At 38.3% G+C, this 27,201-nt stretch overlaps 1 protein-coding gene across 2 annotated transcripts; it reads left to right on the forward strand.

Moving 5' to 3' along the window:
- Positions 1-1,038: 1,038 nt before the first annotated feature.
- LOC137129032 (solute carrier family 66 member 2) lies at positions 1,039-27,186 on the forward strand. 2 transcript variants are annotated; one of them, XM_067507821.1, is made up of 5 exons: positions 1,039-1,839; positions 2,315-2,448; positions 4,246-4,296; positions 11,282-11,498; positions 21,952-27,186. In XM_067507821.1, exons 1-5 carry the CDS (start codon positions 1,637-1,639, stop codon positions 22,160-22,162), a joined length of 816 nt encoding a protein of 271 aa, XP_067363922.1. In that variant the 5' UTR covers positions 1,039-1,636; the 3' UTR covers positions 22,163-27,186. The 2 variants fall into 2 exon arrangements, with proteins under 2 accessions (XP_067363922.1, XP_067363931.1); XM_067507830.1 differs by lacking the exon at positions 4,246-4,296 and having other exon boundaries at positions 1,040-1,839.
- The last annotated feature ends 15 nt before the right edge of the window (positions 27,187-27,201 follow it).

Consider the following 27,201-nt stretch of genomic DNA (forward strand, 5'->3'; position numbering starts at 1 on the left):
AGAGCTTTTCTGTTAACTCCCTGTAAACGGGTTTATCCTGTCATACAGGTCAGTGTGTGTAATGTGTATGTAGATGAGTAGAAGTGGTTCCCTCTCCCCACACTGGAGCTTTGGATTTTATATAAGGGCTTATCCTGGATGACAGTGACAGATGACAAGAGAAAGTCCTCGCCCATCAGGGTTATATAACTTTCATTAATCCGTTACAAATCTTTATAATCTGAATTGTGTATCAAAATAATTTCAACTAAACAATTAAACAACAACAACTAAAATAAACCGGGTTATATGAAATATTAATTAAAATAATATGAAATAATAATGAAGATGTAGCAGGCAGAGCAGAAAATAAAGAATGATGTTTCACTTTATGCGAAACAAGCCCCTTCCTCACAATATTTAGCGTCTGTACCAGAGCCTTATTAATCCACTATGATTGGGGGACTCTGCTGATGGGAGTAAAGACCTCCTGTGGGCCTCAAATAAGCTGTTTAAACTTTGAAATACTGAATCTGGGTTCTACTCAATGCAATAAATGTCTTTCTATTCATCAGTTTCTACGGCATATGTATTTTCAATTTGCACTTTGAAAGCTTTAATGGGAACAGCAGAAATGACACCCAAAAAGAAGTGGGAAAGTTTTGTTTATTAGCAAAACGCTAAATTATGTGTGCATGAAGCATGACGCAATGTGTGACACCATGAACCCTTTAGTTGCTGAAGCATCTAAATATAAATTAGCCATTGTTATTATTTTTATTAGTGTATTTACACGTCCTTCCTACACGTCCTTTTCTTACTATGACCTGTCAAAGTGGCTTTTTTCACATTGGTACACGCTTTTACTGAGCTCAGAGTTACTGAAAATTTGGCTAGCAAGAAAAAAAGGCACAAATTAGGCACATTTTCATACGTGATTATTCTTCCACAGCCCACCTGCATGGGAAAAATATTTTCCTGCACGTAGTGTGTGCTGTACAGACAACACTATTAAGTAGTGTGTGAATCATCCTAACCGAGTCGGACATCTTTGCTTAAACGTAACGCACGACGTTCCAGGAAGTGTGAGCTGCAGCGCACAATAAATACACTGAGCGGCCAGTCAGTGAAGAAATAGTTGAAATACGGGGGCGTTGTGCAAATAAACAGTTGGATTATCTTTCAACTTAAAGGGCTTTTTATACCGTTTGTAGGACGTCTGAGTGTTTTTATTTTTTTGCGCGTTAAGTGCAGCATTTTGTACAACGCTAGCTAGCATCAGCACAAGTGTTAAATCACAGGTATGGGACGTGTTAGTCAGATTATCAGCTACCGTCTCCTCCCTGTTCTGTCAGCACAGTAGCTAACATTTCATGTTCTCAGGGCGTGCGCTACTGTTCTTTGCTGATACTGTTACGTTATCCCCTGGCTCTTCAATCACTACCCTGGTTGCGATGGCGTGGCAATAGCTGCTCCTTTGGTGGCGTAAAGCCGAGCAAGAAGGAAATACGGATGTGACTCCCTCCACACTCAGAAAGTCATTATAAGGAACCAGAGGAGGCTAACCACCCACTAACTTAACAGAGCCCGTGACAGCCAGCCTACATTCGTTATCAACCCTTTGCGCGGCTGAGTAGCTAGTGAGCAGCAGCTGAACATGGAAGACGAGGTGTTTGACCAGCTTGTGTACATATTTAACAGTCTGGTGTCGTGGGTCGCTGCCGGTGCCATGGTTTTTGGTGGGGTGGTGCCCTACATCCCCCAGTACAGAGACATCCGCCGGACCCAGAATGCAGAGGGGTTCTCCACCTATGTGTGCCTCGTTCTCCTGGTGGCAAACATCCTACGAATACTCTTCAGGTGACTATTATCTGTCTGACCAGTCACCAGACCAGCTTCTGATGTTTGGTGACAAAATTGCATTCAAAATTCTGCCAATTTGAAGATCTCTTGCCTTTGATCTATAATATATACATTGCAGAAAACAAGACTTAGGAAGTTTACAAAATCAAAGACGTACTCTCTGAAATCATCCACCCTACCGATTTAGTTATGTTGGAGTTTTAACTACACATGGAAGGCACATAAGCTAACAAAAAACGATCCAAGATATCCTTGCTAAGGTGTAAATACTCTCACAACAAACATCATTCTACCATGACAATTTTTAGAGTCAGTACTCATATATCTGTATTATCAGTTTTTAACTGCTGTTTGGCTACTTTATCTAATTGGGCTGGAGAAGCAATCAAGTATTCAGGATTCAGGAATCCTGTTAAATATTTTGGTAACGTGGTGATTTTTTTTTTTTTTTCCCCTTCTTTTGCTCCCTCAGATTTGGACGCTACTTTGAGACACTGCTGCTGTGGCAGAGCATCATCATGATCGCCACCATGCTCATTATGCTCAACCTGTGCACCAGCGTACGCGTGGCAACGGAGCTCAGCACCAAGAGACGCTCCTTCATAGGTCAGAAACCCTCTGCGGGTCCTCTTTACAATGCAGATAATCCTCTATTAAACTTTTAAAACACTGTAAATAAAAGACAGTATGCGCCTGAAAGAGTGTGTGGGAGTGGCAAAGAACGTGTAAGAGGGCTGTGAATGTGTATAAAGTATAAGTATATATCTAAGAGTAAAAGGGGGAATGTGTGTAGGTACTGTAGGTGTATCTGTGAGTGTTGAAATGTAAATGTGTGTATGAATGTTCATGGGCTGTGTGTGCATGTGCATACATAGTGTTAACAGGTCTCCTTACAGGTCTGCTTGAATAATCCAGTTTAACCTTCTTCAAAACTTGCAAAATCAGACGTGGTCCACTTTTAAATACATTGAAAATTATTACTTGTGAAGTGGTTGGTTGTCAAGCAGGATGTGAATTTTAAAATCAAATTTAAATTGTATATAACTGGTATATTTCTGCTTTAAATCCATACCCATTAAGTAAGATTAAGTCTGAAACAAACTTTTTTCACCATTTCAAGTGTATAACAGATAGGTACCCATCTAAAGACAGTTGACAGATGTGTCCTCAGAATGTCCACAGTTCAAAGCCTGTTGTTTTTGTTGTTAGTGTGTATCAGGGTCTAGCTCCTAAAGTTATTAGGTAGCCACCATGTTGAAACATTAGACTCTATGTCATACATTAACATCCTTTTGTACACAAATGGACAAGAAACAGCCCTCTGTTGTTTCTAAGTCATGCGCTTAAGACCTGCATCACTTGTTGTTTGCCGAGTAGGAATTCCAGGCTTACTGTATACTCTCCAATATCAATATTCCCTTGCTTCCTGTTCCTGTGGCAGTCTGAAGATTGGGAACAGCAGGTCAAAAAAACTGAGAAGTTAATATGAAGCATACCAAATGAGGGCAATGAGACATATAACTATGGGACTTAAAATACAGTGTGACTAATGTACACAAATAAGGATAAAAATTCAATATTATAATAAATGAAACATTATGAAAACAAAACAAGTTACATTTAAAATATAATGTAGATAAAACAGACAATTGTAAAAGAAAAACGACAAGGGTATAAAATACGTAAAAGTAGGAAGATATGCATCCTATTCTATCTAATACACACACACACAGTGTATAATATAAATTTGCATCCCGTTCAATGCCATTTCAATGTAACAGGGTGCAAACTCATCCCTAAACCTAATAAAATAATAGTGCACATTTAGCTAGTGCAAATGATCCATAATCATTAGAACTAACAAAATTGTTAAAGGAGACAAAAAAAAAGTTGTAGCAAAATAATGTAAATTACATTGTTGAAAAAGTTTGCATACTTCTTCATAGATTGATTAAAAATTTAAGTTTAATTTCACAATAAAGAACATTTGTGCTAGCTGAATGTGCAAAAAATAGAATGTTGATGGAAAAAGTCTTTATTTTACTGTGTTTGCATTCCCTCATTTTGAAATGGCAAAGTTTTACACACAACTTTGTGAAGATACAAGATACTGAGATACATGCGCTGACTCGTCTAGTAGGAACACTGTTGCCCTTTTTTGCCCCAAATGCTCTGTAATCAGTTACTTGCAGTAAATAGACAATCTGTAATTTTGCAGTGCCATTAATAACTTGCAATGTCAGAAATTATTCAACCAATTGTCATTTTTGTTTTACAAAGTCATGCCCATGTTCAGTAATCTGATACATCACGGGTCATTGAAGGCTTTGCAGAAAAATAAAGAAAACCAAGCTCTTTTTCTTTCTTTCCTTGTTTTTCCCCCCTCCTTTTTTTTGTCTGTAGCAACAGACAGTAAGGACGACGAAGTCAGAATCGCTAAGAGGCTCTTTCTGGGTATGTACAGAACTTAATGTGTCTGCCATAAACCATCAGTTGTAGTTCATCTACCCCTCCCTCACCATCTATGTGTCTAATGCATGATTACCTGATGTGGCTCTCCCTGTAGCCCACCCGAATAATAACTGATGATTACTGATACCATTTAAAACATTTAAATAAAGCATGAGCCCATTTAACCAACTTTTGCATCCACTTTTACTGCCTGACCATTGTAGCCACTGTGATCCTTTCAATGCATGTTACACTAATCCTAATCCGCACAAAACAAAGTTTCTTTTTTTGATTTGCTTGAACAAGCTGTGTGAATGTGATTTAATTTTTTTATTTTCTCTTGAGGGTTTTTTTTTTTTTTTTTGAGTTTGTTGTGCTTAAATCACAAAAATAAGCATTTTCTAAATTGACAGGGAGTAAATCTTAAGAACGGTTATTATTATTTGTTGGAATAGTCTACTTTACACTAATTTACACTACTAAACGCTGTTTAGTACCCTTTTATGTGTTAATGAACTGGTAAATCCTGTGCATGCTTGCTTTGTCATGCCCTAAAATATGGATGTACAGCTTCTATTGCAATGGCAGCTTTATCCAAATTCAGATAAAACTGCTTGTAATCAGTGTTTTCTTCTAACACTTACTTTGAACTACACTTGGTTTCATCATAATACCCCTCTTATAATGGATATGTAAAAAAAAAAAAAAAAGGATTTGGATGTGCTGAGTCAGTGAAATCTGTGTGAGCTAGATACAGTCTGTATCTTTAGTGCTTTCATCCACTAATAAGTTGAATTTAAAATTATTAATAGTGTGGTTTTTAACTTTTCTAAGACAACAGGCAATTTAAACAATTTCAGCCATTGGCTTATGATGTTGATACCCTTTTCTGTAGTTGTTGAAAAGTTGTTAGTAGATTTTGAAGCAAAATCTACTAACAACATTGAGATGGGAATGAGATTGGTCTTAACTATCAGTCTGATCTTGACAAAACAGGTTGTTAGAAGTGTGTCCACCTGAGTGCACCTAGGAACTGGGAAACAGCAAAGTTGTTCTTGCAATGGACATTAGGTGGCAGAATGAGACAATATTTGCTCAATGTGAAAAGGCACAGAGCACACTTGCCTCAGTGTGTGACAATATTTTACAAATTCTCCCATAGCACTATCTAATGCACACTAGATGACTTGGTGTTGAGGTGATATTGTGCAGCCTTTTGTTGGAGGTTTTCCAGTCATTTTTCCAGTCATACAGTTTTTACCAACTTTTGCTGTTTTCTGCAATTCACCCAGTTTGTCTAGTTTTGTCATCCAAAGAGAAGCTGATGTTTTTGGCTCTGCAGCACCAGGGGTTCAGGCTTCCACGGGTGGTCACTTAACAGCTCTGTAAAAGGGGACAAGCCTAATTCTTTAATTACAACACGGGCTGCGCCTGTTCATTGATCTGTTAGAAGAAATATAAGAAAAATCAAGATGAAATTTCAAGATGTTGTGCTTTGTTGATATAAAGCATGAAAACCCCTGGTTAGATAAAGCAGAGCTGTGGTTAGTTGGACCCACAGCTTTACTTGATGGCCTGGAGCACCTTTTTTATAAGGATAAAAATTCTTAGTTTTTACAGAAAATATAGATCCTAGGGAGCTCACAATATGACTGCATCCAACGGCTGTTACTGTGCACAGCACAGGTGGACCAGCTTCACATTGTGGCTTCCTGCTATGACTTGCCCTAGTGTTGTTTAGTCAGCAGGAGACATTCTTGACCTGTACATTTCTCTGATTGCCCAGTGTGTTCCTCTTATGTTCTCCAAGCCTTAATCATAGCATACATTTGTTGTCAAGGCAGCACAGAGTCATTATCACACCAGGCCCATCCATCAAGCAGCTGGGCATCTGTACCCCGAAAGAGAAACATAATTCGGGAAGCCTTTAAATAGAAATCCTTAGCATGACTGGCTGTGGACATTTCGTGTAGACATTTTACATTGTAATATGTAATTTTGGTATCGTAGATAAAATCCTTTACAGTTTATATATGTTCAAAATCACCTGAAAGTACAGTTACACAAATGGACACATCTTTGCCGTACAGTATATGTTGTGTGTAGTTTTAGCTCTCAGACAGACGGTGAATCCTGGTGTAATAGCAGCTCAGTGGGATTTATACAGAAGAGTGCCTGCTATCTTTTAAGCAGATTAAAAGTTCAGATCATTTGGCCGTGTCAGTCAGAAATGCTGGCCATCACTCAGTTGGAGGTAAAAGAGTTTGGAAGGAAAGAGTAAGATGAAACGCCTGTGGAGAAATTTCTGACAGTGGTGGTGGGGAAAGTTTCACCTTGTCCAATGTGTACTTGAGTTAGATTTTGCTTTGAGTTATTTGAAGACCTGGAAAGGAAGTCCTGATTGGATTCTTCAAATTCTCGAGCAGCTTAGAAATTAAACAGGCAAATGTTCAAACAGGTCCCTGTGCTTCTATGCAGTCTACTGTACTGGATTCAGACTGCAGGGTAGCTGGTCTGCTCAGAAGCAGCACATGTAACAAGCACATACCCATTCATGTTCCCATGTTCATATTAGTTTTCAATAATGCAGTTGTAAATAGTATCAATAAAATTCCAAAAAGAAGACTTCTGGCCACCAAGCAACAGTGGAGAAAGCTCAGTGTTGGTTTTAGTGTCTTTATGGTAATTGTTGACAGCACAATTGATTTAGTAAATGACAGTAATTATCCATCAAAAAATGTGAAATTAACCCATTTGTAAGAACTAAGAGTCAACAGATAAAAGGCTAATCCAATTCAAGAACCTGGTTCCAAATCCAAACGAAGGTGTAATATAGTAAAAATCTACTAACTCTGATCTTGTGGCCGGCTGGATTCAGAAATTACTGGCAGGTACCATTGCCCTTAGATTACACCATTTTTGAAAAACTCTATTTCTATAGCTCCAATCTTAACTAGAGAATCTGAAGCACTATGTACACTATACCATGCCTATGAAAGTAAAGTCTTTTTTAAAATTTAATGATTTAATTGTGAAGGAGGAAAAAAAAGTGAAATGAACTTGCCGTCTGCAGGCTGTGGCTTTCTCTGAAGCAAATCAGGAAGAATTTCATGAAACTGCACATAGTAACATTATGGCACAGTACAGTATGTAAGTTACATGGCGGTGCCTCCAGAGAGCTCCATTTCTTTCTGTTGTTTGGCTCTGGCCCATCACTCATTCTGGTCCCATGGTGGTCTATTGCTGTACTTTCATTAGGTGTGGCAGGACAGAAGAAATCACCTTATCCTTTAGATGCAGTTATCCCTTCCCCAGGGGCAGGTAAAGGACTAACTTTTAGCCTCAGTACTTCTCTGGAAGAGGCATAGCATTTAGCCTTAGTGGCAGAGCAGAAAGGTTGCTGTGCTTTGGCTCGGCAGTGAAAGCCTATTAGTCACTGTGAAAAAGCTCCCAGTCCAAATTTCAGAAAATGAAGCTTGTTGAAAACCAAGGTTCAATTTCCCAGGCTGTTATAACTGTCTTTCACAATAATATCACTGCTTCCCCGTTGGGCGCTTTTGAGTGACAGGAAACCATTATTTCAACTACCCCCATGGACTTTTCCAGGGCCTAACTGAAGTTGGCAGGGAACAGTTGGTAAACAAGCGATTGAAATCTCCATCTCTGACCCGTCTCTTCCTACACATGTACCACAACTCTGTGGGACTTTAAAATGAGCTGTGCACAAGAAGTTTACCCACCACAGGGAATCTGTTGTATGTAGCACCAGTCTGTTCCCAGCACAGGGATAAAAGAGGAAGAGGAGGATGCTTCAGGGTACGCAAGTGGCATAGCAGGAGACAGTGTATGGCAGGGAGATGGCTGAGGCACAGTACTGTGATAAACATCCCTTAATGGCCACTATGAAATGGTGGACCACATAATAATTCGGCCCACAAGATGTTGTTGCTCAAAATTGGAGAGAGATGTGTCAAGTCATATCCTAAAAGTCTGCACATGCAGGCTTAAAAGTTGATGACAGTACAGAGCTGACACAAAGAAGTACAAATCCTGAAATACAGGAATGTGCAAACAACTGAAAAGCATGAGATACTCAATGTACTGCCTTTTTAGTTAAAGCTAAAGTTTTTATAAAGTGTACTTTGCAGATTCCTGACCTCCAAATTCAATTGCAAGAAGGGGGAAAAAAAAAACTTTAATTTCACTACAGTGTAAAACGTCATGCAGTGTTTCTCCTCCTCCAGTTCTCACTTCCAGGGATGGGTAAAATGAACAAGTTTTAAAGTTTCTGCATTCATTAGCATCATCAGGATCAGTGCATACTTCAATACTGTCACAGCAAAAGCTGTACCTCAAAATGCTAAAGTGATCGTGGAAAATAAAATGTAGGAAGGTAGGAATAGTTTGTATTGACTTGGCTAATACTGTATGAATTTTGAAGTGAATTCGTTATCTGTACCTGCTTATCCTGTTTGGTTCACGAGGCTGGAGTCTTTCCCAGCTGTCATTGGGCAAGAGGCGGGGTACACCCTGGACAGGTCTCCGGTCTATCTCAGGGCCAACGCAGATACACATACACAGACTGACAACCATTCACAATCACATTCACACCTATGAACAATTTAGAGTCATCAGTCAACCCAACATCCCTGTTTCTGGACTGTGGGAGGAAACTGTTTCAGTTGGTGCCCATTTGTTCCATTACTTAGAGCTGAACATATGATGCATGAGATGAAATGGTCTGTGTGTTTAGCGTGAAGCTATGCAATGCCTACAGCAGCCAGCTGGGCACTAAACTCTGCTCGCTCGCACTTGATTGTGCCTCCATGTGCAGCTCTTATCGGGCAGCACCAGCCTGCTGCTAGCTGGCTCAGGTTCACCATCCCTATGGCTCTGCTGTGAAGTTACAGCTCCACAGCTACACGAGGCATCTGGAGCCACAATACCTTTTTGAACTGCACTTTTTGATTTATTCGGTTACACTTAGGAGATTTGTTTAACTTGTCTGTCAGAAATAAACCATTGGATGAGCTAAATATTGCAAAGCCAAGTTGTCCTGCACTCCTTTGTGTCTGCAATGCATAATTATTTAGAAATGCCACCTAAATGTCAAAATCACTCACTGTTAATCCTCTAATGAAACCATATTTCATAAACTTAAATGTCATAAATCCTTGTGTTCCTAAACTATCAATTTTATTAAGCCTCAAAAAACATCAGGTTTTCTTAGTTTATGATGGTATTTAGTAAAGAAAATACTTCAAAGACTCTTTTTTTTTTTTTTTTTTTTGCATCTACTCTGAGGGCCCCTCTCTGAATGGCTCTACTGTAGGCCTTTGGGAGGCTTAGATGTGCCTTTTTAGATAAGGAAAGCCTCATTTAAACATGATTAAATGTCTCTTCGAATGCATTTGAGGCTTGTAGAAATCCCATTTAAGATACAGCCTAGCTCTCAGCCAATATTCGATTTTCACGATTAACTCTTTTATCTCCTTCATTTTCCCATTAAACTAGCGACTACGTGTGCCATTTTTCACAGCCCTCATAGTGTAAAGATATGCTGAATGTTTTTCAACATCTTAGTCAATACGTATTCAGATTTAGTCGGATTATTTCTTATAGTGTCTGGTCCTCATTAGCCTCACTTAAATGAAACTTTATAGCCTGGAGATATTATCAGAGTATTATTAATACTGGTCCCCTTGTTTATTAGTGAAAACCAGGGTTGTTCTGCTCAGAAAGTTTATCTAGATCAACTGCTTGGGAAAATTAGATGCAAGAGAGGTGTTACAGAGGAAAACAGGATTTAAATAATTAGTTTAGATTGCCACCCAGCTCATTAATACTGTGCGAAAAATGACTTGGACATGATCCTTCCTTTCTGAAGCATCTCATTCAAGTCACATTTGTGCTTCAGCAGTTTTTTTTCTCTTCACATTCAGGATCACACTCCAGCTTACAGATCAATATTCAACACTCCATTCAAGAAGTCGCTATGTGGTGATTAATTGAACTGATCCCCATAAATTCTGCACGACCGAGCAATTTAAAACCTCAGAAAAACATTGCAACATGGATCACTTTTTTTATTTATTTGTTTAATTTTTTGTTTGAAATTCAACATGTTATTTTGTCATAAAGAAAGGAACATGATTTACATTTCTAGCAGCCACGTTTATGTAGCTGGAATTGCGGCATAAAAGTGTGTTATCGTAAAACATTGCATTTGCGTGAGACTCTTTTTGTGTCTGTGGTGTGCAGCACTCTGCACAGTGCATTGAACATGAATATGGTCAAACCACGAATGTTTTGAAATTTGAGCTGCTTTGCAAAGACCTTGTGAACAACGCCAATATCACAGCCATTCAGTGCTGTGAAAAAAAAGTGAAAACACTTTAATATGCTTTTTTGTTAAAATTAGTATCCTTAGGCTGTGAAACCATTGATGGGACCCACGTTCACCCTACAGCTGGGGGTGAATGTGGGTGTAGCCTTCACATTCTCCCCCAGCCAGTCGGAGTAGGGGCTCATGAACAATGCAAATTTTATTTTAAAAGAACTGATAAAAGACAAAAGGCAACCTGAGTTATTTATAGATATATTTAAAAAAAAATCTTAGCAACATTGGGTGATTAAGTCATATGGTTAAAATACCCTCACTATGAAAATAAGTCAAAAAGACCATAATACCAGACAGAAGGTGTTCAGAAAGCAGGATAAAAGGCACTAAATAAATTTTCACAATACACCTTGTTGGGAAAACAAAAACTGAGGAGAGAGAGGCAATTTGAGTGCACGCAAATGGTAAAAAGATTGTTATTTTTTTTCTTATTATGTACAAGATTATTGTTGACTTTTCTGTTAAAGTGCCAGTATTGGCCAGCTGGTTATGTTCTTATCTACACTACCTTTAGTGGCACGTTGTTTAAAAAATATAATTAATACTGCAGACTAATTTCACCTATTTTTATATGCTGTGTACTTTTAGACTTTGACTGGAACTACTTCTGGTCGTGGAGTCGTTTTGTGGACTATGTGCAGTGCGTGCTCACCTTCACACTGGTGGCAGCCTACATCACCTACCTCCTCCTGGACTCTTCACTGTTTGTGGAGACCCTTGGCTTTCTGGCTGTCTTCACTGAGGCAATGCTGGGCACACCGCAGCTCTACTGCAATTATCAGAACAAGTCCACTGAGGGCATGAGGTACAATTCCGTACTGTAGATCGTAGCTTGTCCATTTTATTTATGTTGGTTTCAGCCTTTAGGAGACACTGTAGAAACAAATACAATGTGAGGGCCGTGAGTCAGGGCATAAAGAGTGAAGGGTTTTTTTTCCAGTTACATGATCTACAGTGTAGGCAACTCAACTTCAAGGATGCTCTCTTAAATTCCCATTGTAAGTCTATTTCCATTCTATTTCCATATTCAACTATACTGGTTTTCATTTTTTCCCAAATGCAGCACTGTAGTAATTACATTTCAAAAAACGCAGGGTCTGAGCTACTGTACAATATGAAACCTTTATATATATATGCTTTTTCCTAACCTATCAGAGGTATAGTCTGATATTATTAGTGTAGTATAGGTATATTTTTATTTATTGCAATTTCATAATGAGTGTAGTAGAATAGATCGAATTTGCGTCTTATGCTAGGACACCAGGTGGGGTGGGATTCTAACCCGCGCCCTTCCCCAGAGATTATTTACTGTCCCAATTTCACTCGACTGGTTCTAATAAACGGTGTAATTTACCAAGAGTCAGTCAGGTGGAAATCAAAACAAAGCTTGCTATATCCCTGAATAATGATTTCTCTATCCTAATGAGTGCTATTTTATTTATGAGTGCCTCTTCCATCACATGGAGCTCTGCTGTAGCTCTCACTTGTGAATAATGGCTAAAGATTATATTGTCTCACAAATGATTATTAATGCTGACACGTGCTTATTAAGTGTTTGGCACCTGTCGAGTGGGAAGTAAAGACAGTGCTTTTAACAACCATTTATTATGCTAAAATGACAACTTGGCCACTGATGTTTCTCTGATAATCAATATGGTAATAAGGTATTCTGTCTTGATGTATATATTGCTAATGTATATTTTCAGCTCATTAATACTGATTTGCATCAAGTTCCAGAGGAAGTGTAATTAGAGGCTATGACTTAAAATGTGTTCTTTTTTTGAAGCATACACAATTTCAAAGTCAATGCTACCAGCTTTTGGAGCTGTAGCCAATAAAGGAAGCCACTTTTCCAAATAGTATATACACAACCTCAATAGCGTTACAGTCAAAGAGAAGCAATCACGCATAATTCGATTCCAATAGAATCTGATTCGATGATTAAACGCTAATAGAAAAATGTTGTAGCTGTAAAAAGGGAACTGAAAAGCATTAAGTGATTTTATGTTTTAAACTCTGTGTGAGTGTAAGATTGTCCAAAGAACACACAGGCCTGATTAAAAAGCTTTCTCACAGTGTGTGTCCTGCCTCAGAGCAGTGTGTGCCCCCTCCTCACTGCTGGTAGGCTTTCTGCACCAGACAGATAACAGAGCTCCAGCAGGGCTGCCTGTCCACTTAACCGGCCATGACAGCACCTACTCCCCAATTCCTCTCTGTCCTATGATTTATTTATTTTCGTTTGTTTATTTTTTATTTATTTTATACATTTTATGTCCCACTCATCCCACCCTTTGTCTACAGCCCTTGTCTGTGAAGCAGTCTGTGCCCTCTATATACTTAAAGGAATTCACCAATGTTACGGTACTACTCAAGTCTGCATTAAACCAGTTTTTTCATATTTTGACAGTGAACTAGCTCTTGGCCAGCAAAACTAAACAGTGCAATCAAATCTTTGCTTGTCTACAACCAAAAACTGCTTGACTTTGCACATTGCTTGCATTGGTGTAGAAGGGATAACAGTGATGTTAATCATTCTTTTTAAAAACCGCTGAAAATTAGTGTTCACTTTCTTTTTCCCATGTCTGCATCACACCAAAGACCACACTGTGTTTTACTTTTGACTTTTAATGTGAATCAGGATGTTCAGTTTGCATTAGCAGTAAATTAATGGAGCACTTACACAGCGTAAAGCTGTTAAGGTTAAATAAAACGGTGGTTGATAACCCACATATTTCTTTTGAAACCCACATGTTTAGGCAGGCACTTGAAGAGATAGTTACAGAACTAACATTGACTGCTATTCCACAAATGACTGGCCTGAGTATTGATTTTGGTTTGATTTCTGAAAAATCTTATCCTACAAACTACACAACAGTGAACAACATGGTCGGTCCTCAGAATATAACGTCTTACTTTATTAGCCCAAGGATTATATTATTATCAATATTATTTACCTTGTATGTATGTGAGATTATCTGTGAGATCTCTGTGCATATTTAGGAATTAATTATATAGTATGATTGTAACATTAAAATGTTATAATGCTGTTAGTAAAATGCTGAGGAAAAGGTCACTGTGGACTTTTGTGATAAGAACTACTTACATTTTACTATTTTAATTAATTAACAATCAAATCCAGTAATACTGTATAATGTTTATATGCTTTGATGAACACATTGTGCCGCCTAATTTCATAGACTTTTTTTTTTCCTCTGTGAGATTTGACTAAAATGGAGCAAAATTCTTTGTAGAATATTGCAATACTCAGTCAATGGAAAACATGAAGCTTCACATCAGCACTGCTTTCGGATCTTTTGTTTTATCCTGCAACATATTCTTCCAGCCATCAGTCAGTGCAGATACAGCTGCCGTAGAGTGCAGAGGACATTGTCATTTTCAGTTCTCTTTATTGTTTATGTTCTCTCCACCCTCTGTGCTCAACCTGTTGAGTCTGGCAAGCTGTTGCTAGGTTACTTTACCTCAGCACTTCGTTCAAGGTTTTGTGTGTGTGTGTGTGTGTGCGCATGTGTATGAATTTGAACTGAGATAGCAGAAGTCGTATACAATGGATAGGGAACGAGCAAATGTGTTAATGAACAAGCAGCTGCTTTTTGCATAAATAGAAAAGTAAAGCGTACTACCATTTCCTGTAAGTACCAGGAAATTAAATAAGTAAATAAAAATCAATCAGATCTCATGCAGCACATCCATGTGGAAAAACATCATGCTGACTTCCTCCCAATTAATGGCTTAGCCAGTGAACCTCCCTCCCACTGGACTATGTGTCAGACTGCTTACCAATACTTGCATATTCAGAGCAGTAGGAAGCTTTAACACCTCAATTACCCAGGGGATGGAGTTGAAACAGGGCAAAAGCCAGGAGACTGAATCATATTAAATGTCCTCTGTGTGTGGACACTAGAGCTGCACCACACACTGTCTGACAGGCTGTAGCAAAGCAGTTTTTAATTATCAAATATGGGTGGAGCTCAGAGGCAGGACGGCGAGTCTTGTGTTGAGGTGTTTGTCCCCTAAGGTCGTCGTTAAAGGTCATTTGGCATTTGTCCAATTCTCTGTTAACCTCACTGATGCTGTTTGACACCAAGAATTGCCCTGCTGCCATAATGGGCCCAAAGGGGTTTGCATTAGAGCTACAATATGCAACTTAAAATGGCAATAGCATGTGACTCAGGATCAGTCCATCTGCTTCAAGCCAGCCTTCCTCTGTGTAACAGCTCTGCCTGGCTTTCTCATGCTGCACCCCACACTACAACAACTTCAGGTATTAGTCATTTAAGAAATAAAATGTCTAAGAATGCTACACTCCTTATAACAATCAAGCAAAAACAATTGAAATTCTCTGATCGGTTAGTAGGCCAAGCCTAGCACAAAAACTAATATCTCTGTATTCTTTCATTTTTCTTGTACTTCTTGAATCCCTGAATAAATCAAAAACGAAATTTGGAAATAAAGACTGTCTCAGCCAGTGCTGTTAGACCAAATGAAAGGTCTGTGTCTCTGAGAGTGTGAGCAGAATGTGGAGGTGTTAAAGGTTTTTGTGCTAATAGTTTTTAGGCTGCAACTATTATTAGGGCTCGAGCCTACAGAGCCAGTGGTACATTCTGATGCAGACCAGCCTGTCATAAAACAAATAAAATGCAACAACACAGACAGAAAGCACACACGTGTTTACACCGAGACAAATACAAAACCGAGAGATGGGACATCCACACAACCAACCAACCAGCCTTATAAGGCCTGTGGTCTTGAGCTCCATCCCAGTATGCTAGGCAACACTGCCAGAGCCTTATTTAGGCTGCAGGCTGCTATCCACACAGACACATAGAGCGACAAGCTTGGGTAAATCTGTACTGACTACTGATAGTTCCGGGCTGTCACCCCTGTGGCTGCATGCATACTGCTGATGCGTTTATCAGGGCTGTAGAACAGAGCCCCTTCAGCTCCTTCAGATGATCTGTCCAACCCATCCAACCGCCATCTTCACACATCACTCAGAGGCCTGCTTTTTTCTTTCTTACAATAGATGAATATGAATAAATTAATAATTTTGTTGTTGTTGTTTAAATTAATATTCCCCCAAAGTCAAAATCCAATGGAGCAGTTTTGTTGTTTGCAGGTCATATTTTTCCCCACAGAACAAACGACACATAACTATTTAAAGCTAACAGACAGACGGTGGGCGACTGTGGTAGGTAGAGCGGTTGTCCACCAATCTCACAGTTGTTGGTTCAATCCCCGGCTCCTCCGGTCACATGTCGAAGTGTCCTTGAGCAAGACACTGAACCCCAACTTAGTTGCTCCCGGTGAGTGTTGGCCAGCTGCATAGCAGCTCCCCCATCGGTGTATGAATGTGTTTGTGATTGTGAGTGTGATTGGGTAAATAAGAAGCAGTGTAAAGCGCTTTGAGTGCCAATAGGTAGAAAAGCGCTATATAAGTGCAGACCATTTACAAAAAGGTTCAAAACAATTAAAGTGCCACCAACCTTCACAAAATAATTCATGAACAAAAGATGCATTTGGTTATTTTATATGAAACTCAAAGTATGTGCATCTTAAATGGTTTGTCCACAAAATAATAATCCTCTTACAGTTCAGACCCTCTATATTGGAAGAAAATGTATTGGTTACTTTGACTGAAGGCACAGCAAGAGATCCAGGGAGCAGGGCTGCATCTAGTCTGTCTGGTTTGAGGGTGCAGTAAATGTCAGGGGTGGAATATTGTTGAGTCATACACTTTTCTTTTTGTCTTTATAGTTTTATGTGCATTTATTGTTATTAACTCTTTGGGTACCACAGCTTAGGAGAAACGCATTTTTTATTTCCTTTATTTTAATGCATAAATGTAATGTAATGTACAACACTGTCAGATTTCTGGGATTTACAGTCTCAACATCTGTTAAAAAGACCAAAGTCAATTGCAGTAGATAAAAGGATCAAGTTGTTCCTGAAGTAGCAGCCTATAGATCACATACTAGATTGAAAACCAAACGGGTCAGAAAATATATAGTTTTCTATAGTTGTATCACTTGTAACTCCATTTGTTCAGTCAACAGGAACAGAGGTTTATGTTCACTTTTCACTCTTTTACTTCATAAAGTGCACCTGTCTCAGACCAGCTCCACATGGCTTCTTGCTGGCATTACCAATGACCCCTTCACATTTATTTATTTTCTGTATTTCTTCTTATTTATAAAAAAGTTAATGTTCATCTTTCTTGTATTCTACGCAATACAGCTTAAAGCTAGTATTGCTATGCTACAATGCATCTGTTTTGTTCATTGCTTTTGCTATGTATGTATTTGACCATTTTCTTGAATGAATTACATACAGTATCTCGAGAATCTAGTCAGGACATCATCTGGATTTGCCCTCTCACATGTAGTACACATCTGTCTGTGTCAGACAAGCTGTCACATACTGGAAGTTCTCCATTTGGCTTAGGTAAGGGGTCATGCTTGGGTGGAGCAGGAGGGGAACACAGCATGATGCAAAAGTAGACTACAGAAATTGCAATGTTTTGTTTACAGCATATTTAGATTTGCACCAGTTGCATGATCCAAACATCATCAACACGCCCACTTGCTCACTGTGAATTTCAAGGAAAAGCGAACTGTTCTTTTCACACATGCGCTCAATTGGACTTTACACAGTGTAACAGGGTAAAGTCTGTTTAGTGCTTGATCCAACTGATTTGGAGATTTGCATTTTCTCATACTACATCTCTTGGTACTGTCTGGGCATGTTCAGTATTGCAGTGCACGTCTGAAAAGAGCTTATGTCTGAGAGAAAGCGGCAAACAAGTATCTAGACATGTTTGCACCCTTTTCCTTACCCTCCCTCTGTTACCTCTTATTAGGGAACCAGTGGAGAAATTGATCAAACACACAAACACCAACCTCTCTCATCTTTACTTGCTGGTACAGGATGTCATAACTCAGGCAGCAGCTGCTGAGAAACAAGAAAGGAGGGGGAGGGAAGGTCTCTTTCCACAGAGCTAACAAGCTCCATACAGAGAGAAGAGTGTGAGGACAGTAGGCAGAGGGGAGGCAAATGCAAACAGGTACAGTATAGAGAGGCGAGGAAGAAGGTGGTGGGAAGATGAATAGATGGGGAGCAAGAGAGAAGTTGCTGTAGAGAGTGGGCTTCTGATAAAAGAATGTGAAAATGGAAGCCAGAAGGGACACTCGGCAGGCTGCAGGGGAAATCTTGGTATAAAGTAAGAAAGGGAGTAGAAGGAAATAGCAAGGTTTGCACAAATTGGTTTTTAAAAATGAAAAAGGTTAAGGTGAAGCTGGAAGCATAAATAATACAAAGGGAGATTTGGTTGGAAAGCCTTACCCCAAAGACGGACAGTTGGGGTTACACCAAGTGGCAATTACCATGCTGGAAGGCGAAGCCAATGCAAAGCTACTATAAAGCACGATGTCACTGAAGGCTGCCGGATGCTGGCTCAAAAACTTCCATTCAAAAAGCCTCAACGACTTTCTAGAAATACTAAGTCTATAATTTTTATCTATGAATCATTATGGTCTCAATTGTTAAATTCAGATCCCCTAATAAGTGCACAGGTGGTCATTTTGGTAATTATTGCCTATTTAATAAGATTTTCTTTGGGATTATACAAGGCTTTAATGTCTGGCGTGTGGGTGTTCACTGACAGCTGTGATTTGCCTGCTGCTCTCCTCCGCTTCTGGACAAGTGTTATATTTGGCACCCGATTTTGATATACTTTAAGTGTTAGTCTAAGTATATTTAAGTCAAATTAATGCAGGTTATTGTCTGGATTCACTTATATTTCAACAAAAAAAAATTTAATTGTGTTTATCACAAGTTGAGGAACTAAATATTCTGATAACATTCAGTGACATTTCCTTCAAGAACAATATTTAGTTCTGCCATCAATTTAATATCACATTTATGATACCAAGATACCTGTGACTCCTAATAGAGTTACAAGCTTATTTTTGGGGGAGGGGGCATAAAAGCCAAATTCAACCAATCAACCATAATTCTGTTTTGTAAAAAAATAAATAAAAGTGATTGTTTTCCATAACTACTGAATATATTTTATAACGTTAATGTTTTTTAGACCTCAAGAATACATGTTATCGTGGGCTTTTCTGAAATTGTCTTTTCGGGAACCTTGAAAGTGAAGATGTATCATATCCGCTAGATTTTATGGAGCTTGATAATACTCAATCCTGTTAAGATTCAAATATCCCATTCCATAACATCCCATATCTCACCTCATCTGATCTATTGGTTTAAGATTTGGTAACTGTGGAGGCCATTTAAGTACAGTAAACTCATTGTCATGTTCGAGAAACCAGTCTGAGATGATTTTAGCTTTGTGACATGGCACATTATTCTGCTGGAAGTATCGGTCAGAAGACACTAGAACGTACACTGTGGTTGGACTAAGTCAGCAACAATACTCAGGTAGGCTATGGCATTTACATGATGGTCACTTAGTACAAAGGGGCAACTAACTGTGCCAAGAAAATTTCCCCTTTACCATTGCACCACTTCCACCAGCTTGAACTGTTCCCTAGACTTATGTACATTGGATCTATGCTTTCATATTTTACTCAAGATCTTTCTAATGTTCTGTTGTCCACTTTTGGTGAGCCCTTGCATGTTGTAGCGTCAGTTTCCTGTTTGTAGCTGACAGGGTTGGCACCTGGTGTGCTTTCTGCTGTCGAACCTGCTTCAAGATTCATGATGTTGTGCATTCACGTGCATTCACATGCAGTTCTGCATACCCCTGTTGTAAGGAGGGGTTATTTGAGTTACTGCGGCCTTTCTGCTAACACTAATCTGTCACTTCTCATCTGACCTCTAGCTTTTTTGCCCAGAGAACTGCCTCTCGCTGGATATTATCTCATTTTCAGACCATTCTCTGCAAACCCTACAGAAGGTTGTGGGTAAAAATCCCAGTAGATTGCAGTTACTGAAATACTCAGACCAGCTTGTCTAGCACCAACAAAGTTCAAAGTCACTTGTATCTCTTTTTTCCCATTCTGATGCTCAGAAAACTTCAGAAAATTGTCTTGATCATGTCTAAATGCCTAAATGTACTGAGTTGCTTCCATGGGATTGGTTGATTAGATATTTGGGTTAACGAGCAGCTGAACAGAGATACCTAATAAAAGTGGCTGTGAGTGATGTATATGCACAATATTTTTCAACCTCACTGTACGTGAATTGTTTCCAATCAGCCCAAGACATTGGAATTTTCTGCTTCTCCCAGTTTACATGTGTTCTACATGTACCTGAGCATAACGTAAGAGTTGCTGTAATTTATTCAATAATATACACAATTAGAATCTGCAATGAGTTGGAGTAGGAGAACAGTCATTACTATGCTCTTCCCGGGGGAAGCCCTGCATTGTGGTGTGGAAATAGACATCTCAGAGAAAAATACCACATAAAATGGGCAAATAAAATCTAAACTACCTGCAAGTCTAGATAACGCCATCCCAAACAAACCCTAACTCTTTAAATTCAGAGTGGCACTCGGCTGAGTGCCAAAAATATATCTCCATCAAAGCTTATTCAAATAGTGCAGACCAACCAAACCGACACGCTTGAGTGAAAGGGTTTTAGCATTTGCGTTCTAGGCAGGTTACCGTACTTTCGGAATCACATCTACAGTGTGTGTGTGTATGTGTATTGTAGACACAGTGCTGGCTCAGTCTTTTTCTCTGTCAGCATTACCTACAGTACATGTATCCCTACTTCAGGCAGAAGAAAAAAGCTGTCAAAAAACTGCAGAAGTTGATAGTTGTGTTGATGATGTCATAAGGTAGTATGGAAAACATGTTTTTAATAGAGCCTTAAAAGGGCTTTTAGAGGTGATGTCCCCATAGTTTGTCAGTGCAGCTCTGCACTGACAAACTGTTTTTCAAGGGTATGACTAAATTTGTGTGTTTGGACCAGAGGGTTTGGTTCTTTTCCCATGTTCCTTCTTCTCTTGTTAGAGTTACTTTTTCATCTCATTAGTTAGTTCACAGTGCTTCCCAGTGCAGCAAGAGGACAGAGATTATGCTTTTTTTTTTATGAATTTAATAGTTAGTGTGCCACAGGATGCACACTTGATGACAAGCTTGTGCCCTGAGAAGATTCATTATTTCAATTTCCCGTGGTGGTTATGGTGGCAAATTTGCTATTCCCATCTTGCCTGAACTGATGTTGCATTTCTCAGACCCATTTTCCTACTTTCATTAACATCTGCTCCTGGCAGCAACTGAATTTACACAAAGCAAAAATATATCAAAACCAGGTGACAATATACTGTATCTGAGATGCAGTGAGGTCTGTTAAAATAATTTTACCAGAAAATGATAATGAAAAGTGCAGTTGTATGTAAATGGTCAAATATGAAATAAATAGCAATTACAAAATAATTAATGGAAGTGTGAAAATATGTAAATTAAAAGAAAATTGAAAGAATTGAAATTATTACAGCTATACTCCTATAAAATGTACAAAAATCTTAGGCCAACTTTACAAAATCTTAAAGAAATTGAAATGTACATGGTTATTAGAATACAAGAAAATATCAAATATGCACACAGTATTAAAAAAACATGAAATTATTAGGAAAAACAGCTCATGCTAAAATGACACTTATTAAGTGTGACATCTTGCACATGTCTTAAACACTTGGTAGAAGACTAAGTAAACTGTCAAACTCTAATGAGATGTTTTTCAGACTAGGTTCCACAAAGTCTGTACTTAAGTATCATATAGGTTGTATGGGATCACCTGGACAGATAAAGGCATAAAAGACAGCCTTAAAGAAGAACCCTGGGACTAGTAAACCAGAAGATTACTTCAGAAAACTTCAGGATAGTCTCCCTAACAGAATTCTAAAGTGCTCAGTGCAAAGCTGCTTTGTTCAGATTTTTAAAAAAATCTATATTGTGTACATATTTCCTGCTTTTTTTTTGGTTGCATCTTCATAATGACACCAAGAAATAAATATAAAAAATGGGGTGACAGGATGAAATAAAAGGGAAAAATACTGCAAAAAACTGCATTTAAAATTAGAATATTGAATAATGAAGTATTGAGCATTAAGAAATGTGACACAAAGATTTTTTTCGTTTATATATTGTACAGTGTTTTATGATTATTTATTCCATAATGTTCTTATTAGTATATCAAAGATTGACACTTAATGGGTCCATCTATGTCCTTATTTCATCCTCAGTTCTCTCACTCTTCCCTTACAGTATCAAGATGGTGCTGATGTGGACCAGTGGTGACACCTTTAAAACTGGCTACTTTCTGCTCACCCATGCCCCCGTGCAGTTCTGGACATGTGGGCTGCTGCAGGTGGTCGTTGATATTGCCATCCTGTTCCAGGTTTACTACTACAGCCGCTACCCACAGAAACCTGTGTCCCACACTGTCTCCCTCACCACCAGTGCCAAAGCCCTCTGAAAGGTTCTGGAAGCTCTCAGGGGCTTTCAAAAATAGAAGTGGGGAAGCATTTCTAGAGGCTCTGTGGACATGTGTAAACATGCATGAGTAACAAGGCACCTTGAGATGATGCAGGTTCCTCAGCTTCACCTCCAAGTATACATAAAGACGCACACAACTATAAATAAGGCATGAACACACTGTACACACACACTTGGTGGTCTTAGTGTCTGCAATGATGCCTGAAGGACATTTGTTACTGTTTTTTTAATTTAATATTTTACAGACTACTTGTCAATGCACCAGAACATTTCTGTCTTAGAAAGCAGACTTTTCAAAGAATATATCCTTGAATCAATGTGCATGTGGAGAATATTATGCACATATAGGAATTTACCATAGAAATACAGCTCATATGCAGATTTCTGTGCTCAAGGAAACATGGACCAGCTTTTGATGTCCACATACACTGAGGATTGTTGCATGGACCCTCTGCCTTAAAATACATGCATTCAAACATGGCTTGCTGCATTATCAGCAATATAAATGTATGAATCATTTAAAAAAGTTAATATACAAAGTTACTGAATGTACAAAATGACACTTGTTGTTTAGTTGATTTTCCCAACACAGTGGAGAAATGCTGGTCAGTCTACCACTTGTTGGACAGATGGCTGCCGCATACTGAGACACACAGGCTCAGGCTTGTGGGAAGAAACTTTAAAACACAGGAGGAAATCCAAAGATGAAAATTTTCAAATGGGTTGAAATGCAACGCATTGATTTAAAAACAAGAAATAAATATGAGAAATGAGGAAATCAAGTTTTGTGAAAGACATAAGAGCAGTCTAAAGTAAGTATTGCTGGAAGCAAATGTGTTGAGTTGTAGGAGAAAGCATCAGCACCATGACAAGTATCTGACCTTCAGGGTTTGTGAAAAAAAAAAAAACAGTGCCAAGTTTTTTTTGTATTAAAGCTGTTGAAGACTTTTTGAATAATTTTACATCATAAAGATGGACATAAGGAAATCAGTACTTTGAGCATGCATTTAGACTAAGGGCAAAACAAAACAGTGACTGGAGTTGGTTAAGTACATTTAATCAAAACCTTGCTTTTGCTTTTAGTTTATATATTCCCTCCATAAATGTAGAGGAACAAAGAGCACAAAGAAGCAAGACAATAACAAAAGAACAGGAGTTGTGAGGTCGGAGTTTGGGCTGTAACACAAGCACAGAAACACTCTATACGCACGCACATGCCCACTGTGTAGGTTGCTAGTTAGTTACAGCTAATGTCTGCACTTTATATTGTATGATATGTCTGATGCAAATAAAGAGGAGTTGCAAAAGAACTCTTCACACAAGAATATGGATATGCATTCAGTCTGAACAACACATAGTATCATCATGACATAATTTTTATCAGTTCCTTAACAGAGTTTATCTGATTTGTTCCAGCATTATGCTGCATTCATGCAATGACAGGACATGGGAAGAACTGAACACTATTCCAACATGGGAATTCACATCATTCCAAGTTAGTTGTTCCCATTGCCAGCCCTGTAGTCACACAGTTTAAAGAGGCCCCACTATAATAACTTCAAGTATTTATTTAATACCTTGGTTCTCCTGAGATGGTTTTGGACGATTAGCATTTTCAGAAACTGCTTATTATATGATGTGCCTTTATGCAGCTCTTTTTCAGCTCTGTATGAAACCGTTTTAGCACCTGTATCTTTAACGCCAGCTTGTGGAAGCCTGCTGGTGGGCCAAGAATGCAAGTGCTGCTAAGTCCTTCAGCATATGTCCCCAAGTTGGCCAATCCAGTTTTGTTTCTGTTTCTCTGCAAGTTTTTGTTTTATATTTGTTTAGTTGTGACTTCGGCATTGTTTAACTTGGACATCTTAAACATGAACATGGACAAGCACAATATGAGCTCTTTAAATAAGAAAAATGGCCAGCTCTTGTTGCATTGTATTTGTAGCTCTGTATTTACAAGTGAAACAGATACAGCGTATAGCTCCCTTGAATTAACTAAATTAAATGTAAGAAACAACATTTTACTAAATGGTAGCTACCGTTTTTTTTTGGGGGGGGGCTTTACAGGCATTTTGTCACCAGTTTGAGACTCCTGTACAGTAGTTCTTTTTCACCAAACAGGACTACTAGTGTCTACTGTACTCTAGCTATCAAGAGTTTCTTAAATCCCCAACTGTGAGTGTTAACTAAAAAGAGTGTTGGATCCACCCTTATTTTATGCAATGATGTTCATCATTCTTGTATATTAAAAAAATATTTTTTTTTCACTGGTTATTCAGGAAAAAAAAAAGATCTCTGCTGCAATCATGTTGGTTATACCAACGAGACTGATGGCCGAAATAACAACCAAACTGTAATGAACAAGAATTATCCATTAGCTTTTAGAAGCTTAATCCTCAATAAACTTGTATGTTCACCACCACATATATATAATATAAAAATCCAATACCTTCTTTTTGATATCCATAATCCTGACTCCACATCACTGTTTGGTGTTTTGTTGCGAAGGTTGTATTTGTTCGCATTTTATCATAAGAAAGTAATTTCCTGTATAGAAGCAGAAGCAGCCAAAGTGAAGGATTTCTTTGTGATTGTTGTTGTTTTGTAATTTTTCTCTGGGGGAGGGGAAGACGTGCCACACAAGGAGGTGTCGGACTGCACTTCAGTGAACTGTGTACCAGAGCAGACCTGATTCTGTCCTTCCCTATGGCTCAAGACACGGAAATTTCCCTTTTGTTCCCAGTGGAGCAAAAAGAAACTGAATAGTATAGAAATATATTTTAAAAAGGCGTAGTGGAACACTTCCTTGTTTTCTTTATAGTGAAGGTGCGCATTTCCTTGTTTAGTTTTTTTAAATCATCTTTAAATGCTATAGTGTAGGACAGGCCGTAGCATGTGTGATTGTTTAATGGGTAATGTGCGTTCTCTGTTCGCAAAAGGACCAAAAATGACCTCAGAATTCCACTTTTTCATCTGGTATCTGACTTTTTTACCTTGTTTTGTATCATTTGGTTCGTTTACTGGATCACTTGAAGGTAGTTTTCAAGAAAGCTGCCATGTTTTTCATTGTACTATCTGTTAAATGGTTTGTTACTGAACAACAAATATCATTGTTTAATGTTTAAATGCCATTTTTGTGTGTTACATTTGTTGGTTTACTTTTTATTTTTCTATTTTTAGTTGTCCACTGTAATAAATGACATCCTTTAGCACTTTAGGCTGTTGAAATGAAGTATTGTTGAGAATCTAATTTGGCATTGTCAGCTAATAAAGGGGACACAGGAAATTCATGGGTCACATTTTTTTCGATTGAGACGTTTGTGTCAGATGTGATGGCATCAACTGTTGCTCCCATCACCAATGCAGCTCTGGCAGACATCAATTGTGAAAGGAAGCATGAGCTTTAGTGGGGATTTTTACTGATATGCAAGGTACTTGCAAGGACTCTGTTAGAATATTTGGGTTTAAATTCCTCAACGCAACAATAATTCTTTTTTTTTTATCAAGTACCATTTTGTATATGGTTTTGGCTTGTGGTGTTACAGCATCACCTGACTTTGCAGCTCAACTCAGCTTCAGCTCATTGTTTAACTGTCTAATTAATTCTAGATTAATTCTTACTAATTTTACAGTTGGGTTCACTCACACCACTTTTAAGCATTACTTTTCTGCTAAAATCTATTCTGCACTAAACAGCAGTCAAACATGATAATTAATGAACAAAGTGTATCATTTATCTGCTAAAGCTGCAGATATTGGTTGAAAGTGGGTAGAGTCTATAGTGACAAATGTGGATTGAATATTATATTTACCACGCAGCAAGAAAAACAAGTTGAAATGAATGTTAATGCTGCTCCACAAGTGGCCAAAAAAATCAGTTGTGCAAGTTTAACATTGCACTTTTGTACTGTATTTTTCAGGAGATGGTGAAGAGCAAAACAAAAGAGTGAATATTGAATAGTTGCAGGCAACTGTCGGATTCATATGATTAGATACACTGGTAAACCACAACATTAAGACTGGTGGTCCTAATAATGTCATGGAGCGCAAGGATCCACGTCCACTCTGAGCACTCTGCAGCTACACAGACCCATGCCTAGCACACTTTGATGCACTCTGTCCAGAGGTAGTACACAAACTCAATACTTAAGCGGAAGTAAAATCTTTTAAATTTTAAAACCTTTTAAAAAAGTAATTAATAAAAAATACAGGGTCATAAAAAAGAACCACCAGGTGGTCTTAATGTTGTGGTTGTTCATGTATACCCTCACACAGTCACCTTAGAACAAAAGGAAAGTATTGTGTCTATAGAATCTTCCAAATCTTCTTTCACAAGCCTGTGGAGACACACTCCAGGTGCTAAAATGAACAGCGGAGTATCTCGGCCACAAGAAGAATTCAGCTATTTTTGATAGTAGCCTCACAGTGTTAACAGTGAACAGAAGTTTTTAAATGTGCTTTTTTATAGTTATACACATTATTGAACCTCTGTCAGAATATAAGAAATTTAAAGTGCACTGAGCCAACATCACTCCTTATCTCTTAATTTATCAATAATAACAGACGTGATAAGAAACGAGCCACAGTCAAACCAATTTAAGATGTTCTATGTGCAGAAGTAAAAAAACATACTCTGTCTTGCAAATTTGAGAAAAACCTTGTGTATAATAAGATGCTAAATTAAAGCCGCTCAACATGAGAATGTCTTCATTATAATCTTTATTACATTTTTTAAAAGGAATGTTCTCTAGACTATAAATGTATGACGCAAAGCACAAATCCATTTGAACTAGTTTTATATTCAAATGATATCTCAGTGTACCATCCCCTCCTCATCAAAACAATATATTTATGAAAACCCTTATATTGTACCTCTAAAACTTAAAATGGTGTTCTAAGTATTACTTTCATGCTTTATAATGATTCAGCTAATCCAGTGACAGCGATTCAGTGTTGGCAGATGAAACATGTCCTCACATACTGCATTACATATTATAATTATCTAAACCTGATTTGCACTCT

The sequence above is a fragment of the Channa argus genome, chromosome 1, assembly GCF_033026475.1.
Source record: "Channa argus isolate prfri chromosome 1, Channa argus male v1.0, whole genome shotgun sequence".
NCBI classification, from domain to species: domain Eukaryota; kingdom Metazoa; phylum Chordata; class Actinopteri; order Anabantiformes; family Channidae; genus Channa; species Channa argus.

Coding starts and splice junctions, on each gene's coding strand:
- LOC137129032 (XM_067507821.1), top strand. CDS start 1,637: ATGGAAGACGAGGTGTTTGACCAGCTTGTGTACATATTTAACAGTCTG. Junction 4,297..11,281: donor CGCTAAGAGGCTCTTTCTGG/GTATGTACAGAA, acceptor GTGTACTTTTAG/ACTTTGACTGGAACTACTTC. Junction 11,499..21,951: donor AAGTCCACTGAGGGCATGAG/GTACAATTCCGT, acceptor CTTCCCTTACAG/TATCAAGATGGTGCTGATGT.